Source organism: Leucoraja erinacea, chromosome 1 (genome assembly GCF_028641065.1).
Source record: "Leucoraja erinacea ecotype New England chromosome 1, Leri_hhj_1, whole genome shotgun sequence".
In the NCBI taxonomy this organism is placed as follows: Eukaryota; Metazoa; Chordata; class Chondrichthyes; order Rajiformes; family Rajidae; genus Leucoraja; species Leucoraja erinaceus.
Genome location: NC_073377.1, coordinates 24,752,159 through 24,769,910, shown reverse-complemented (window position 1 = coordinate 24,769,910; position 17,752 = coordinate 24,752,159). Strand labels below are relative to the sequence as shown.

The 17,752-nt window shown below is 42.0% G+C and overlaps 1 protein-coding gene across 9 annotated transcripts in view; it reads right to left on the bottom strand.

The window, feature by feature from the left end:
* nedd4l (NEDD4 like E3 ubiquitin protein ligase) overlaps nucleotides 1-17,752 on the bottom strand; it is a 391,568-nt gene that overhangs the window by 145,799 nt on the left and 228,017 nt on the right. The window contains exon 1 of one of the 9 annotated variants that reach the window (XM_055665492.1): nucleotides 3,835-4,797. The exons of the other annotated variants lie outside the window; for them this stretch is intronic. Within the exon in view, the coding sequence (XP_055521467.1) occupies nucleotides 3,835-3,888 (54 nt within the window). The 5' untranslated portion in view covers nucleotides 3,889-4,797. Of the gene's footprint in view, nucleotides 1-3,834; nucleotides 4,798-17,752 lie in introns of those variants that run through there. 9 annotated transcript variants of the gene reach the window in all.

Genomic DNA, 17,752 nt, shown 5'->3' with positions numbered 1-17,752 from the left:
CCCCAAATATCTGTGGCAACGAAATCCTTGAACATACAGTATCAAAGATAATTGTTGACTTTGGAAGGGGTAGGATGGGGACCCACAATCCCATTTATGGGGACGATGGTGGAAAGGGTCAAGAACTTCAAATTCCTGGGGGTGCACATTTCCGAAGATCTTTCCTGGTCTCAGCACACTGATGCAACTATAAAGAAAGCACATCAACACCTCTACTTGCTGAGAAGATTACGGAGAGTCGGTTTGTCAAAGAGGACTCTCTCGAACTTCTACAGGTGCACAGTAGAGAGCATGCTGACCGGTTGCATCGTGGCTTGGTTCGGCAACTTGAGCGTCCCGGAGCGGAAAAGACTACAGAAAATTGTGACCACTGCCCAATCCATCAACGGCTCTGACCTCCTCACCATCGAGGGGATCTATCGCAGTTGCTGCCTCAAAAAGGCTGCCAGCATCATCAAGGACCCACACCATCCTGGCCGCACACTCGTCCCTCCACTGCCATCAGGTAGAAGGTACAGGAGCCTGAAATCTGGAACATCCAGGTTCAGGAACAGTTTCTTCCGCACAGCCATCAGGCTATTAAATTCGCCATCAAACAAACTCTGAACTATAACAGCCTATTGCACTCTATCTGTTTATTTATAGTGTATATATATGGTCTATGCTATATAGACACACTGAACTGTTCTGTATTTATGCTTACTATATTCTGTTGTGCTGCAGCAAGCAAGAATTTCATTGTCCTATCTGGGACACATGACATTAAACTCTCTTGACTTGTCTTGACTTGTGATAAATAAATGTTTAATCAGCAAGGGAATCAAGGGGTAGCTGGGAAAATGGTCTGTGGAAAAGTTGATCAGCCAACTTACTCAGATTCAGATTCAATCTTTATTGCCATTGTGCAGTGTACAGTACAGGGACAAAAAATGCAGTTAGTATCTCGCCCAGAAGAGCGAACATGGAATAATGAGCAATTAATGAACAGCAAAGCAGGCATGACAAGTGAAATGGCCTGGTCCTAATTATTGCTGGCCCTGATTAGTTGTGGCCTTTTCCCACCTCCAGTCACCACCCCCACTAATTTAAATCTGAAGAAGAGTTCCACCCCGAAATGTCACCTATCCTTCTTCTTCAGAGATGCTGAGTTACTTGAACACTTTGTGTCCACCTTTGGCCTAGTTCTACATCTACTTTTAAGTTCCTTACAGTCCCAGCCAGTCTGGTACAAAAAAACAACAATCTTTCATATTGCTAAGATTCGGGGTTTTGAATCTAAACTGCACTTAAACCTTCTTAAACTGGCACATATATGGTTTACTGGATCTTGCCCTGGAGATTTAATTTCAATAATAATAATGTCCTGGTTTGGGACTCTCAGCTGGTTGAGCAGTTAATAGCCTGTAATAATTTCCAGTTGAATTAGCTGATCTCAGCTGGGACATATCAATCCACAATCAGACACAACATTCCGGGATGGCGAGGGGAATAAAGAGAAAGGCAAAAGGGAAGGAGGCAAGCTGGAATCCTCCATTTCCTGACTGCCATCCAGAGGACACAGCAAGGAAACATTGTTTTCTGAACTGCGGGAAAGCAAATCAGACGTCATAACAGGAAGGACAAATATACAAAAATAAACATACAACACTTACTTCACAACAGTGAATACAGTTGATAGATCTTTCATTCTTGATAAGATGCAACTGAAACTATAGCAAATTGTTAATAAATGGTGTAAAAGCAAGTCCTTCCTGTATATACTGGTTAGCTCCTCAAGAGATGGTATGCTTCTTGATGGCTTGCTGATATAAGAAAGAAACCAGGGAAAGAGAGAGGGTCATTCAAGATCAATCCACATGGTGCTTCCAATAGTTGCGGGTCCATCCTGCCACCTGGGAAGAGGTACAGGAGCATTAGCTGCAAAACCAGCAGGATGCTCCTCAGCTTCTTCCCGCAGGCTATAAGACTGATAAACGGACTTTGCCCCCTGCCAAAGTATCGCGCACCAACCACCAACCTGGACACACTGCAGCAGAGCCACTGTCGTGCCGCTGCCGATCGGAACGCCTGTTGATGTTTAGTAGAGAGTAGAGTGTTTAATTTGTTCATGATGATATATGTATTTTTATTTCTATTTATTTTTTACTGCACACTGAATGGACACTGGTTGAGCAACGTTTTTTTGTTTTCTCTGGGTATGTGAGTACTCAGGAAAATGACAATAAAGATATACTTGATACTTGAATTAGTTTCTGTTTCAAATAAAAATTGTTTAATTCTGCCTCTGATGTGGTAACAGCTGAACCTTTGGGACCAAGAGGTGTGCAAGAATAAAAGAAAATGTGCAAAGATTTATCTCCAGATGAATTCAAAGGAAAGCAGAAGAGTAAAGCAGGAAGATCACTGCCACTCTTGCTAGTAGCATTATTGTCCAAAATGTTCATCACAATATCTGGAGTCTTTATGTAGCAAGATTGGAGTGCTTCATTGTAGATCATGCATAGATTTGGAATCAGGGGAAATGCACTCTGACCCCCCTCCCCCCCCCTCCCCCCCCCCCCCCCTGGATAAGAGTCTACGTGCAGAAATAATTTCGGATGGGAGAGGATTCTGAAATCAGAAGTGGGAGAGTCTTGCGGCAGGAATCCCAAAAAGCTTATTTGCAAGTTGAACCAGTAGTAAGGAAAGCAAATGCAACTTTAGCAAGTATTTAAAGAGGGCTAGACTATAAAAACAGGGATGTAATGCTGAGGCTTGAAATGGCACTGGTCAGACCACATCTGGAGTATTGTGAGTCCCATATCTGGGGGGAAAGATGTTGGGGAGAGTCCAGAGGAGGTTCAGGAGAATAATCCCGGGGATGATTGGGTTAACATATGATGCGTGTTTGACAGCACTGGGTCTACACTCGCTGGAGTTTAGATGATTGGGACTTCATTGAAACTTACCGAATAGTGAAAGGCCTGGATAAGAGTGGATGTAGAGCGGATATTTCCACAAGTGGGAGAGTCTTGGTCTGAGTGCATAGTCTCAAAATAAAGGGACACACCTTTAGAAAGGAGATGAGGAGATTTTTTTTAAGTTTGAACTAAATAGAATTTTAGTCACAAGCGGTGAATCTGTAGAATTCACAGCCACAGGCAGCAGTGGTGGCCAAATTATTGGGTATTTTTAAGGCGGGGATTGACAGATTCTTGATTAGTAAAGGTTTCGAGGCATATGGGGAAATGGCAGGAGAATGCAGTTGAGAGGGAAGGATCGATCAGCCATGATTGAATGGCAGAATAAACTTGATGGGCCAAATGGCCAGCTGTGGCCCCTCTGAGTGATGCAGCAACAAAAACCCAAGAACCAGATTCACCTCTGTTCCTCTCAGGTCTGCTGCACATGTGGAAATTACATTAGTCATTGACTGTATCTCACATTCATAAAGTTATACAGCACGGAAACAGATCCTTCCGCCCAACTCGTTCATGCTCACCATGGTGTCCCATCGAATCCTGTCCCATTTGCCCACATTTGGCCCATACTCCTCTAAACCTCTCCAATCAATGTACCTGGCCAAATGCCTTTTAAACGCTGTTTATACTGTAATACCCGTCACAACTTCCTCGTCTGGCAACTTGTTCCAGATACCCACCTCTCACAGACTTCATAAAAACAATTCTTAAGTTCCAATATGTTTACAATAATGAATGCATCACTATCAGCTAAATGAGGCACGACAAACTTGTTATGCAAAATAGCCAAGGTCAGGTCCAAGCGAGAAATCAGCTTTGTCTGTGTTTTGTTCAGCAGGTTTTACGCCCTCTGCTTCACACTGCTTAGACTCACCGGTAATGATTTCCTTCTTCTACCTGGATTCATTTGCTGCACATTTTTCAACATTTCGCCTTCCTTTATTGCCAGGCACGACGTCTCAAAATACAAGTTGTGCCAGTGACTGACGCCAACTACATTTAAGATATAAATGTAGGATATAAATGCAGGAATATTAATGATCAACCACCAGGTTAGAGTCTGCCTGAACACGTCATGCTGAGCTATGTTAGATGGAATGCAAATCTTAAATATTACAATAACATGCAAATCAGCATGATTAAATTTAACCCTTTCCGATACCTTATTTGCATTGGGAGCATTAAAACCCTGCACAATACAAGCTCACGGTAATTACTTTCCCTGGATCAATTGCAAGTTTTGGAGGAGCTACGAGCAGCGATTCTGGGTGGAAGACCAAACCAAGATCTTATCTATTTGTTTCAAATCAAAATAAGGAATGTTATGACTCAGTAGTAAATTACTTTACCATTAGTCATATAGGAGGAATAACTTCAGTTGCAACATTTCCCTGATAAATCACAAATCCCGTGAGTGTACAGACCATCCTAACAAATGAGCTGGGGCAAAGACATTGGTCTACTCTGCACAATCTGATAATAGCTCCTTCACAATCAACATACCACTATTAACCATGACCAATCACAAAAAGGCCATACAGCAATAGGTTGGAATTTTTTGGCAAGTGACTCACCTGACAACTCTTCAAAGCTTTTCTACCTGCAGGTTGAAAATGGGACGATGGTTCAAATTGCAAAAGGTTTGAGTGGGTGGACTGGTCCATATTCATTTCAACTCCTCCAGCCATGCAACCCTCCATGACTTACAGCCCTTAGTTCTGGGAGCCTGTGCCTATTTCATTTTCCCTCTTCACAGAAGATAAACTTTTGCAACTCTACTAACCTCTAAGGTCATAAGGAACAGGAGTAGAATTAGGTCATTCGGTCAATCTACTCCGCCATTCAATCATGGCTGATCTAACTTTCCCTCCTAACCCCATTCTCCTGCCTTCTCCCCATAACCTCTGACACCTGTACTAATGTTTTTTAAAATGTAATTTATGATGCTTTTATGTGATATACTAAGATTTTATATGTACTCTATGATATTTTTTAATATGCAATGCATTTTTTATGTAATGTTGCCCCTTGTCTGGACCTCGAGTCCGTAATAAAGTGTAATATTATTATTATTATTAATCAAGAATCTAGCTATCTCTACCTCAAAAATATCCACTGACTTGGCCTCCACAGCCTTCTGTGGCAAAGAATTCCACAGATTCACCACCCTCTGACTAAATACATTTCTCCTCATCTCCTTCCCAAAAGAACATCCTTTAATTCTGAGGCTATGACCTCCAGTCCTAAACTCTCCCACTAGTGGAAACATCCTCTCCACATCGTTTTCTGTCCTTTTGATTTCTTCTGGAGAGGCAGTGTCAAATCTTGTTGACAATGCACTTGTCATGTAACTTGATTCCATTCAATGCAGATTGCTCTTATAGCAAAAAGGACCCGAGTATTTATGTTCACCTGCAAGAGTGATCACCAACATATATTCAAAACATATACTTTAATACATTCTTAGCAACAGGGTATATCAGCATTTGGAGAGGCATGGACTGACAGGGATAGTCCACATGGCTTTGCGTTTCGGAAATCATCTCACAAATCTGATAGGGATTTTTGAATAGGGGTCCGGGATAATTGATGAGGGCAGAGCGGTGGACATTATCTAAAAGAAAGACTTGATAAAATCCCGCATAGTAGATTAGTCTGGACGGTCAAATTGCGTGAAATACAAGGTGAACTAGCCAATGGGATTAAAAATTGGCTTTTAGGAAGGAGTCAAAGGGTAGTAATGGTGGAAGGTCATAGTTATCATTGAAGGCCTGTGACCAGTGGTGTGATGCAGGGGTTAGTGCTTGTTCCATTGCCGTTTGTTTTTATATTAACAATTTGGATGACATTTCAAGCAAAACTGATGATGTCAACACATTAGGTGGTAGAGTAGATAGTGAGGAAGTTACAAGTTTGTTCTAGGTTTCCAAGAAGATCTATATTAATTGGAAATGGGGGTCAAGGTATTGTTAATTAATGGAAGTTAAATCTGAGAATTGAGAGATGTCAAGGAATAGTTAATGGAAGTTAAATTTGACAATTGAGAGATATTACTCTTTGGTATGTCAAACCAGGGCAAATAGTATAGACCTTTAAATTATTGCAGAACAGAGAGATCTGGGAATACAGGTGCATGCTTCCCAATAGGTGGTGAGTCTGGAGGACAGTGTGTTGAAGCAGCATTTGGCATGCATGTCTTCTTTAACAGTTTTGGTCCCAATATCTGAGGAGGGATGTGTTGGCGTTGGAGAGTGTCCAGAGAAGGTTTACGAGAATGATCCCGGAGATGATTGGATTAACATATGATGAGTGTTTGACGACTCTGGGCCTGTACTCGCTCGAGTTTAGAAGGATGAGGGGGCACCTCAAAGAAACCTACCGAATAGTGAAAGGCCTGGATAGAGTGGATGTGCAGAAGATGTTTCCATTAGTGGGAGAGTCTCGGACTATGTATCTTTAGAAACAAGATGAAAAGGGATCTCTTTAGTCAGATGGTGGTGAATCTGTGGTGAATCATTGCCACTGACAGCTGTGGAGGCCAAGTATTTGCACCATGGACAACCTGATTGTAATCATGTACAGTCTTTCCGCTGACTGGATAGCACACAACAAAAAAAGCTTTTCACTGTACCTCGGTACATGTGACAATAAACTAAACTTGGGCATTTCAAAATCAGCTATTGATAGGTTCTTGATTAGCAAGAGTGTCAAAGGTTATGAGGAGAAGGCAGGAGAATGGGGTTGAGAGGGTAAGAAAGATCAGCCATGCTAGAAAAGCAGAGTAATGCCTCTGTCCCACTAGGAAACCTGAACTGAAACCTCTGGAGACTTTGCGCTGCACCCAAGGTTTCCGTGCGGTTCCCGGAGGTTTTTCTCAGTCTCCCTACCTGGTTCCACTACCTGCAACCTCCGGGAACCGCACAGAAACCTTGGGTGGGGCGCAAAGTCTCCAGAGGTTTCCGTTTTGGTTTCCTAAGTGGGACAGGGACATAAATGTGATGGGTCAAATGGCCTGATTCTGCTCCTATGACTTATGAACCTAAGGACTTGGTGGGTAGTCTGAAATCATACATTGAAGGTGATAGTCAAAATAAGTAAAGGGACCTGAGAGTCAACTTTTCCGCACTGGTGCATATACAGAACATGGTACCAGAGGAAGTGGTGGAAATGGGTCCAGTTATGACATAAATGTTTGGAATGTTATGGTCCAGAGACAGGCAAGTAGGACTTGTCTTTGACAACCAGGTTATCATGGGTGAGCTGCACTAAAGGGCCTGCTTCCATGCTGTCTGTATAGCTCTCTTACTCTTGGAAAACCTTGGGGACCAATTTTCCATGTGGAACCCTCTCAAAGCCTTACTGTATTTGACACACACCACTTGAACCACACTGCCCTTATCAGTGCATGTTATCGCATTTTCAAAGAATTCAATCAAATTGCCACTAACAAAGTCATGTTAGCTTTGATTAATCTATGGTTTTCCAGGTGTAGATTAATCATGTCCCTTCGAAAATGTTTCCAACAATTTATATTTCACATGGGACACAAGAGGGCTGTAATCACCAGACTCAGCCTTGCTGGCTTTCTTGAATAAAGGTCTATAATTGCTATCCACGAGGTATTAGTGGCACCTAACTCATGGCCAGTAAAGATTTTTAAAATCTGCTACCATGCCTCCCATACAAGCTGGGATACATACATTTTATCAGCCTTTGAGGATTTATCCTCATTTAAGCCCACAGGGGCATGTCACCTGTTGAATAATGTATTCTAGAATTTCATTATCTCCCTCTGTGAATTTCCAGTGACAGTATCATTTTCTTCAGTGAGTACAGATGAGAAATCTTTACATGACCGTTACTACATCCCTCTGCTCCACACAGAGATTGCCATAATGGTTTTATTGGGGTCTGACTCTTTACCTGGTTACATTTTTGCTCTTGTACTCAGAAAATATTTTGGATGTTCTTTAATTTTTCTGCCAGCAGTATGGCATTGCTCAACTTTACCCGATTACGTTTACATTTAAGCATTCCCCGCCCCCCCCCCCCCCAAACAAAACGACAGACACACACACAGAGGTAAGGCACAAATCACTGACACACCAAATGTTTACTCTCACCAACTTCCATTTTAATGCCATCTTTGGGACAAGAAAACATCGGCAGGTGATTTTCAGAGAAAAAAATGTCAGCATCTATCGGACAAATGAAAGAATGCAAGAACACGGTAAGAAGGGTAAGTTGAGTGGTGTGGAACCAAAAGAGAATCAGGAAGAGTATTTCAGATCTTGGTATCAAAGTGGAATGTGAGTTGAGCAAGATGCCGGAATGAGAATTAGTTGAGCAAGATGCCCATATTGCTGGCAAGATTAGCGAGCTTTCTGATGATACAAATGTTTTGATACAGTGGTTTTGCAGATAGTGAGGATGGTTGTGAACGATTGCAGCAGGATCTGGATCGATTGGCCAGGTGGGCAGAGGAATGGTTGATGGAATTTAATACAGAGAAGTGTGATGTTTTGCATTTTGGGACGTCGAACAAGGGCAGGACCTACACAGTAAATGGTAGGCCTCTGGGTCGAGTCGTAGGTAGAGAAGATGGTCAAAAAGGCTTTTGGCACATTGGCCTTCATCAGTCAGATTATTGAGCATAGAAGTTGCGAGGTCATGTTGCAGTTGTATATAACGTTGGCGAGACCGCATTTAGAATATTGTGTACAGTTCTGGGCACCATGTTATAGGAAAGATATTGTCAAGCTTGAAAGGGTTCAGAAAAGATTTACAAGGCTGTTGCCAGGACTAGAAGGTGTGAGCTATAGGGAGAGGTTGAATAGGCTGGGTCTCTATTCCTTGGAGTACAGGAGGATGAGGGGTGATCATAAGGAGGTATACAAAATTATGAGAGGAATAGATCGGGTAGATGAACAGAGTCTCTTGTCCAGAGTAGGCGAATCAAGGACCAGAGCACATAGGTTCAAAGTGAAGGGGAAAAGATTTAATAGGAATCCGAGGGGTAACTTTTTCACACAAATGGTGGTTGGTGTATCGAACAGGCTGCCAAAGGAGATAGTTAAGGCAAGGACTATCCCATTGTTTAAGAAACAGTTAGACAGGTATGTGGATAGGACAGGTTTGGAGGGATATGGACCAAGCGCAGGCAAGTGGGACTAGTGTAGCTGGGACATGGTGGCCAGTGTGGGCAAGTTGGGACGAAGGGCCTGTTTCCACACTGTATCACTCTATGACTCAGGTTGACAGATATGGAAATGGGACATCAGAGATGAGCTTGAAAGTGATGTTTTGAACTTTAAATAAGAATAGTTTTCATTTCCAGCCAACTCTAACAGTATTGCTTCCTTGATTGAATTTTATTTGAGAAGGTGATGAAGGTGATTGATGAGGGTAAGGCAGTAGACCTAATGAAAACATCTACGAAGATGCTGGCTTATACAAAAGATCGACACTAAAGTCTGGAGTGGGTCAGGCAGCATCTCTGGTGAACATGGACAGGTGACGTTTCAGGTCAGGACATTTCTTCCGACTCTCATGTGTAGGATAGTAGATGATGTATACATGGCATTTTATAAACTCCCTCTTGGTAGGATGATCTAAAAGTTTAGGATTCATGGTATACATCCCCACTGATGAGGATGAGTCCGAGTATAGAAGAGAGATCGAGCAACTGTCCATATGATGCCAGCACAATAACCTGGCCCTCAACACCAGCAAAACCAAGCAACTGATTGTGGACTTTGGAAGGAGTAGGATGTGGACCACCAGTCCCATTTATATCAACGGGTCATTGGTTGAAAGGGTCATGAGCTTCAAATTCCTGGGCATGCACATCTCTGAAAATCTTTCCTGGTCCGAGAACACTGATGCAATTATAAAGAAAGCACATCAGCGCCTCTACTTTCTGAGAAGATTACGGAGAGTTGGTTTGTCAAGGAGGACTCTCTCTAACTTCTACAGGTGCATAGTAGAGAGCATGCTGACCGGTTGCAACATGGCTTGGTTCGGAAACTTGAGCACCCTGAAGAGGAAAAGACTACAAAAAGCTCTGACCTCCCTTCCATCGAGGGAATCTATCGGAGTCGCTGCCTTAAAAAGGCTGGCAGTATCATCAAGGACCCACACCATCCTGGCCACACACTTATCTCCCCGCTACCTTCAGGTAGAAGGTACAAGAGCCTGAAGACTGCAACGACCAGGTTCAGGAATAGCTACTTCCCCACAGCCATCAGGTTATTAAACTTGGCTCGGACAAAACTCTGAACATTAATAACCCATTATCTGTTATTTGCACTTTTATCAGTTTATTTATTCATGTGTGTATATATTTATATAATATATAATGGTATATGGACTGATCTGTTCTGTAGTCATGCCTACTATGTTCTGTTGTGCTGAAGCAAAGCAAGAATTTAATTGTCCTATCAGGGGCACATGACAATAAACTCTCTTGAATCTTGAATCAGTACCTGGTGACTTGACAGCTTGTATTCAGAACTGCTTTACTTGTGATAGAGGGTAGTTAGTGGTGGAAGGATGTTACACAGGCTGGAGGTCTGTGATCAGTGGTATTCTGCAGGGATCTATGATAGGATCTCTGTTTGTTATATTGTTATATATATATAGATATATGTGTATATGTGTATATATGTATATATGTATATGTATATGTATATGTATATATATATATATATATGTGTATGTGTATGTGTATATGTATATATATATGTATGCATATATACGTACACACACACATACACACACACACACACACACACCTATGATGTGCCTATGATGTAAACCTGGAAGGGTTTCCCATGTTACTGATTTGTAGTTACCATTTTCATATAGTACACAAATCTTTTTTTTTTGTTTAAAAAATTTAGATGAATGATAAATCATTTTTTAATATTGATAATCTTTAAGGCGACTTGCAGCACCCTCCATAATGTTTGGGACAAAGACCCATCATTTATTTATTTGCTTCTGTACTCCACAATTTGAGATTTGTAATAGAAAAAATCACATGTGGTAAAGTGTACATTGTCAGATTTTATCAAAGGGTATTTTTATTCATTTTGGTTTCACATTGTAGAAATTACAACGGTGTTTATACATAGCACCCCCATTTCAGGGCAGCATAATCTTTGGGACACATGGCTTCACAGGTGTTTGTAATTGCTCAGGTGTGTTTCATCATCGGCGCTCACTCAAAGTATGACTGTCCTCTCCTCTCCATAGGGTCGTGTACTTGTGGGTCTGCAGATGTCTGTGGAGGCCGGTCCGCGATCCACACACCTTGGTGCAACGTGGGCAGTAGAGACTGGCGGTGGTTGGTAGTCGTTGAGCCCCGTTCGATCTCCCCTTATGGTGCTGTCGCTTTGTCTCTGCGACACGGCGTAGTTCCATTTCGTAACGTGCAGCTCCTTCCTGCACGGATTTCCTCCAGGAGTGCCTGTCCAGTGCAATGTGCTCCCAGTTGCTCGATGTGATGTGGAATTTCTTCAGACTTTTCTTGTTGTTGTCCTTGAAGTGTTTGGCCCGCCGGGGACTCGCCGACCTTCCATTAATTAAGAGTACACAATATGTTTCTGGAGACGCGTGTTGGACATGCAGATGACATGGCCAGTCCATCGAAGTTGGCGCTGCATTATTGTGGTGGTGATGCTGGTCATGTTGGCTTCCTCCAAAACACTGATGTTGGTGCATTTATCCTCCTAGCTGATCTCAGAATCTTTCGTATGGATCTTTGATGGTATTGTTCCAGGGCTCTCAGGTGCCTGCTGTAGGTGGTCCATGACTCGGCTCCATACAACAGGGTGGAGAGGACAACGTCTCTATAGACCAGCAGTTTTGTTTGAGCCTTTAGGTCTCGGTCTTCAAGGACTGTTTTCCTGAGTCTGGCGTAGGCTTCGCTGGCACAACTCAGGCGATGGTTGACCTCAGAGTCGATGTCAGCTTTTGGGGAAAGAATGCTGCCAAGGTAGGGGAAGTGATCAACGTTTTCAAGAGTGGTGTCGTCCACTTTTACAGTGGGCTGGGTAGACGGCTGGTTGGGTGGAGGTTGATGTAGGACCTGGGTCTTCTTGATATTTAAGGCTAGGCCCATGGCTCTGTATGCCTTGGCAAAGGCATTCAGGATGCCATGGAGGTCTTCTGCAGCGTGTTGCAATGGCCCAGTCTTCTGCGTATTGAAGCTCCATGATGGTGGTGTTACTGACTTTGCTCTTGGCCTTCAACCTATTAAGGTTGAAGAGCCCACCATCAGTTCTGTAGAGGATTGGGATCCCCTGCGGCAGTTCTTCACCAATGAGGTGAAATATGGCAGCAATGAAGACGACCACCGCCAGATGATGCATTTGTTGTGAGTGCCTATGCCCCTACTTCAGACTCTGAAGAGGAAGCAAAAGAGAACATACGCCTGCTTAGAGGAGATACTGTCTAAAATTCCCAGGGTGGATAAGATAATTCTCCTAGGAGACTTCAACGCCAGGGTCGGCCGGGACCAAAACATCTGGAAGGCTACCATAGGAAAGGAAGGCATCGGGAACATCAACTCCAATGCAGCTCTAGTTCTCAGCAAAAGTGCTCAGCACGACCTCATCATCACTAACAATAGGCAATACACAATAGGTGCAGGAGTAGACCATTTGGCCCTTTCAGCTAACACTGCCATTCAATGTGATCATGGCTGATCATCCCCAATCAGTACCCACTTGAGCATGCCTTTTATATGCTGAAGAGAAAACTGAAGGGGACTAGTCCCCAAAACAAGCATAAGTTAAAGACGGTTGCAATACAGGCCTGGCAGAGCATCACCAGAGAAGACATCCATTCATGATGTCCATGAATCGCAGACTTCGACCAGTTATTGCATGCAAAGGATATGCAACAAAATACTAAACATGACTACTTTCATTCACATGATATTGCTGTGTCCCAAACTTTATTGTGCCCTGAAATAGGGGAAGACTATGTAGAAACAGTGCGGTAATTTCTACATGGTGAAACCAAAATGTATAAAAATGGCCTTTATTAAAATTTGACAATGTGCACTTTAACCACATGTGATTTTTTTTCTATTACAAATCTCAAATTGTGGTGTACAGAGGCAAATAAATAAATGATGGGTCTTTGTCGCAAACATTATGGAGGGCACTGTATACGCTGAACACAGGAACTGAACAATTGTAGAAACAAGAATACAAGGAAAACAAAGAATTGGAGATGCTACCACTGTGGGTGTTGCTTATATGCAGTTTTTATGTTCTCCCGTGACCTGCGTGGGTTTTCTCTGGGCGCTCTGGTTTCCTCCCAAAGACGTACAGGTTTGTAGGCTAATTGGCTTCGGTAAAATTGTAAATTATCCCTAGTGTGTAGGATAGTGTGTGGGGTTTGCTGGTCGACAAAGGGCCTGTTTCTACACTGTATCCCTAAACTAAACTAAAGGGGCTACAGATGTTGGCTTACAAAAATAAAAAGACTCAAAGTGCTGATTAGTAGCTCAGCCTGTCAGGCAGCTTCTCTGGAGAGCATGGATAGGCAACGTTTTAGGATGCTGAACCAAAACCAAACAAGTGTTTTGCAACAAGAACTAATGTCCTTGAGCAAAGGTGTGAAAGAAAAAAGGATTAAGTTGTGGTTATTAAATACTTAGTGATTCCACCCATCATTTATCAACAAGGCAAATATTTACAATTCACCAAGGGCATTTGATAGCAAGTCAAAAATAGATTTTAAACACTAAACTAACTGGGAACACCACATTTAGAATGCTCCCTGCAACCCTTTGCGCTCAGCTTTCAAAAGTCACGCACTTGCTTCACAATGCAAATTGCTGGGATCAAAACTGCATTGCCGTGCAAGTGTCATGAAATGGATTCCGTAAAAAGCTAATTGGATAAATACTTGGGAAAGGAAATATTTCAAGGCTGCAAGGACAGAGAAAGGAGAATGATTACTTAATTAGCCCATCCAAAGAACCAGCAGTGGCATGATCATCTGAATGCCTTCCTTCTGTGTTTTATTATATGAAATTGAAAAGGTTGGAAATGCTCACGGGCGGCACGGTGGCGCAACGGTAAAGTTGTTGCCTTACGGCGCCAGAGACCCGGGCTCGATCCAGACTACAGGTGCTGTCTGTACGCAGTTTGTACGTTCTCCCCATGACTTTGTGGGTTTTTCCCCGGGTGCTCTGGTTTCCTCCCACACTCCAAAGACTCACAGGTTTGTAGGTTAATTGGCTTCGGTAAAGTTTGTAAATTGTCCAAGCTGACCAGCGATCCCCGCACATTAACACTATCCCACACAAGGGACAATTTACGATTTTACCAAGCCAATAAGTCATCAAACTTGTGCGTCTTTGGTGTGAGGGATGGTGCATTTGTACCGGGATCACAGGTTGGCGCGGACTCGGTGGGTCAAAGGGCCTGTTTCCACGTTGGATCTCTAACACTCTAAACTAAAAACACATGTTTGCCTGGATCTATGGAGGGAGAAAGAGTTGGTTTCAGTTTCAAGACTTTTTTAACTAGCCCATGTCTATTACAAAAATGGACAAGTTGAATGTCTATTCAATTAATTTTGAAGACATGGAAAGATTAGAAATCAGTAACAGGGTTAGAAAGGAGTAATTGGCATGTAATTCAATTGATGATAGGGGTTAACATGACCTCCTGCAGTTCAGACATTCAGTCCCGGATTCTTTGGTGCCAAACAAAATACTATCTTGATGTGGATGGAAAAAATTATGCTCGGGGTAAAAGGGGAAGCCATTTACAGGCATAGATATGAGGGTGCTACTGATGTGGGTAAACAATGAGCTGAAGTTCTGGAAAATGTATTCAGGCAATTAGGAAAATGATCCAGGGCAGGTCTTCATGAATGTTACAGTTAAAATGCATATGTCTTAGTCTAAAAACGGGAAAATAAATTGATAAGATATAAATTAATTTTAACAGCAGGCTTGGGATGTCACTAAAATGTGTGAGCTTCTATGTAAATCTCTATAAACCTACTGCTGATAGCCATTATTTAATTTGAAAGGCTGTATGTCATACCAAAACACAAATCTTTCTCAAACTGGATAAGCATAGTATATAACCACAACATGACTTAATTTAGAAAGGATAGAAATGATTAAGCAGTTAGTATCGCAATACTGGTGAAGGTCAGCTCTAATTTGTATCAAAGTCTATTCAAACGGAATACAGTCAAAAATAATGAGGTCCTTTGGTGAAATTGGAAGTATAAAGGAAAAATATACAGTGGCTTGCAAAAGTTTTCATACCCCTTGAACTTTTCCACATGTCGTCACGTTACAACCACAAACGTAAATGTATTTTATTGGGATTTTATGTGATAGACCAACACAAAGTGGCGCATAATTATGAAGTGGAAGGAAAATGATACATGGTTTTCAAATCTTTTTACAAATAAAAAACTGAAAAGTGTGGCGAGCAAAAGTATTCAGCCCCCCTGAGTCAATACTTTGTAGAACTACCTTTCGCTGCAATTACAGCTGCAAGTCTTTTTGGGGTATGTCTCTACCAGCTTTGCACATCGAGAGACTGAAATTTTTGCCCATTCTTCTTTGTAAAATAGCTCAAGCTCAGTCAGATTGGATGGAGAGCGTCTGTGAACAGCATTTCTCAAGTCTTGCCAGAGATTCTCAATTGGATTTTGGTCTGGACTTTGACTGGGCCATTCTAACACATGAATATGCTTTGATCTAAACCATTCAATTGTAGCTCAGGCTGTATGTTTAGGGTCGTTGTCCTGCTGGAAGGTGAACCTCCGCCCCAGTCTCAAGTCTTTTGCAGACTCTAACAGGTTTTCTTCCAAGATTGCCCTGTATTTGGCTCCATCCATCTTCCCATCAACTCTGACCAGCTTCCCTGTCCCTGCTGAAGAAAAGCATCCCCACAGCATGATGCTGCAACCACCATGTTTCACAGTGGGGGTGGTGTGTTCAGGGTGATGTGCAGTGTTAGTTTTCTGCCACACATAGCGTTTTGCATTTAGGCCAAAAACTTCAATTTTGGTCTCATCTGACCAGAGCACCTTCCTCCACATGTTTGCCGGGACCCCACATGGCTTGTGGCAAACTGCAAACGGGACTTCTTATGGCTTTTTTTCAACAATGGCTTTCTTCTTGCCACTCTTCCATAAAGGCCCGATTTGTGGAGTGCACGACTAATAGTCGTCCTGTGGGCAGATTCTCCCATCTGAGCTGTGGATCTCTGCAGCTCCTCCAGAGTTTCCATGGGCCTCTTGGCTGCTTCTCTGAGCAATGCTCTCCTTGCCCGGCCTGTCAGTTTAGGTGGACGGCCATGTCTTGGTAGGTTTGCAGTTGTGCCATACGCTTTCCATTTTCGGATGATGGATTGAACAGTGCTCCGTGAGATATTCAAAGCTTGGGATATTTTTTTATAACCTAACCCTGCTTTAAACTTCTCCACAACTTTATCCCTGACCTGTCTGATGTGTTCCTTGGGCTTCATGATGCTGTTTGTTCATTAATGTTCTCTAACAAACCTCTGAGGCCTTCACCGAACAGCTGTATTTATACTGAGATTAGATTACACACAAGTGGACTCTATTTACTAATTAGGTGACTTCTGAAGGCAATTGGTTGCACTGGATTTTATTTAGGGGTATCAGAGTAAAGGGGGCTGAATACTTTTGCACGCCACACTTTTCAGTTTTTTATTTGTAAAAAAGTTTGAAAACCATGTATCATTTTCCTTCCACTTCACAATTATGCGCCACTTTGTGTTGGTCTATCACATAAAATCCCAATAAAATACATTTACATTTGTGGTTGTAACGTGACAAAATGTGGAAAAGTTCAAGGGGTATGAATACTTTTGCAAGCCACTGTATCATGGGAAGGTAACTTGAGCAGCTTGTGGAGAGCTGATTGCAACTTAGAAGAGGATTTATTACCCAGTTATCAATAGGGGTAGTTTCTAAATTGTACACAAACTAATTTCTCTAGCATTAGGATTAAGGCTCAACCAGTTTAGTTCATAGGTTCATAAGTACGAGGAGCAGAATTCGGTCATTCAGCCCATCAAGCTCCATTCAGCGCCACCATTTAATCATGGCTGATTTATCTCTCCCTCTCAACCCCATTCTCTTGCCTTTGCCCCATAACCCCCGACACCCTTCCAAATCAAGAATCTGTCAATCCCTGCCTTAAAGATATCCATTGATTTGGCAAAATATCCATTGATTTTCCACTGCTCTTTGTGGCAAGTTGTCAGGAAGCGGAAACATTAGACGTTAACTAACGTAACAATAACCTCATATTAGTTGTATCAGCGTTAAAATATTCACAGATGGATGGTTAATTTTAAGCAGTGACCTTCTTTGATTTTTAGGCTGTTCATGTTTCTGAAGATTTAAACTGACGAAATAAAATCTCGAATTTCGACCCAAATGTTTTTGTCAACAGCAAATTTGAGTTTCTCACCAGAAATTATTTTATCAATACAACATTCAATCTTTTAATATCACATAATTTAAATAGTTTTATATTAGTTTACAACTAGTTTTACATTGAGTTTTACACTGGTGCCATATTAACCAGAGAAATAATGCACCATTTCTCTGCGACCCTAGATATTTTCAAGTAATCTGTTATTGTCCAAAATATATTCCATCCTTTCATACATTATGTTGTGATAAAGAGAATTAATCAATTAAAAAATAATGTAATATTTTTTTTTAGCAAAATGTAGATTTATTTCAGTCAGAAAACCTTATTATTATAA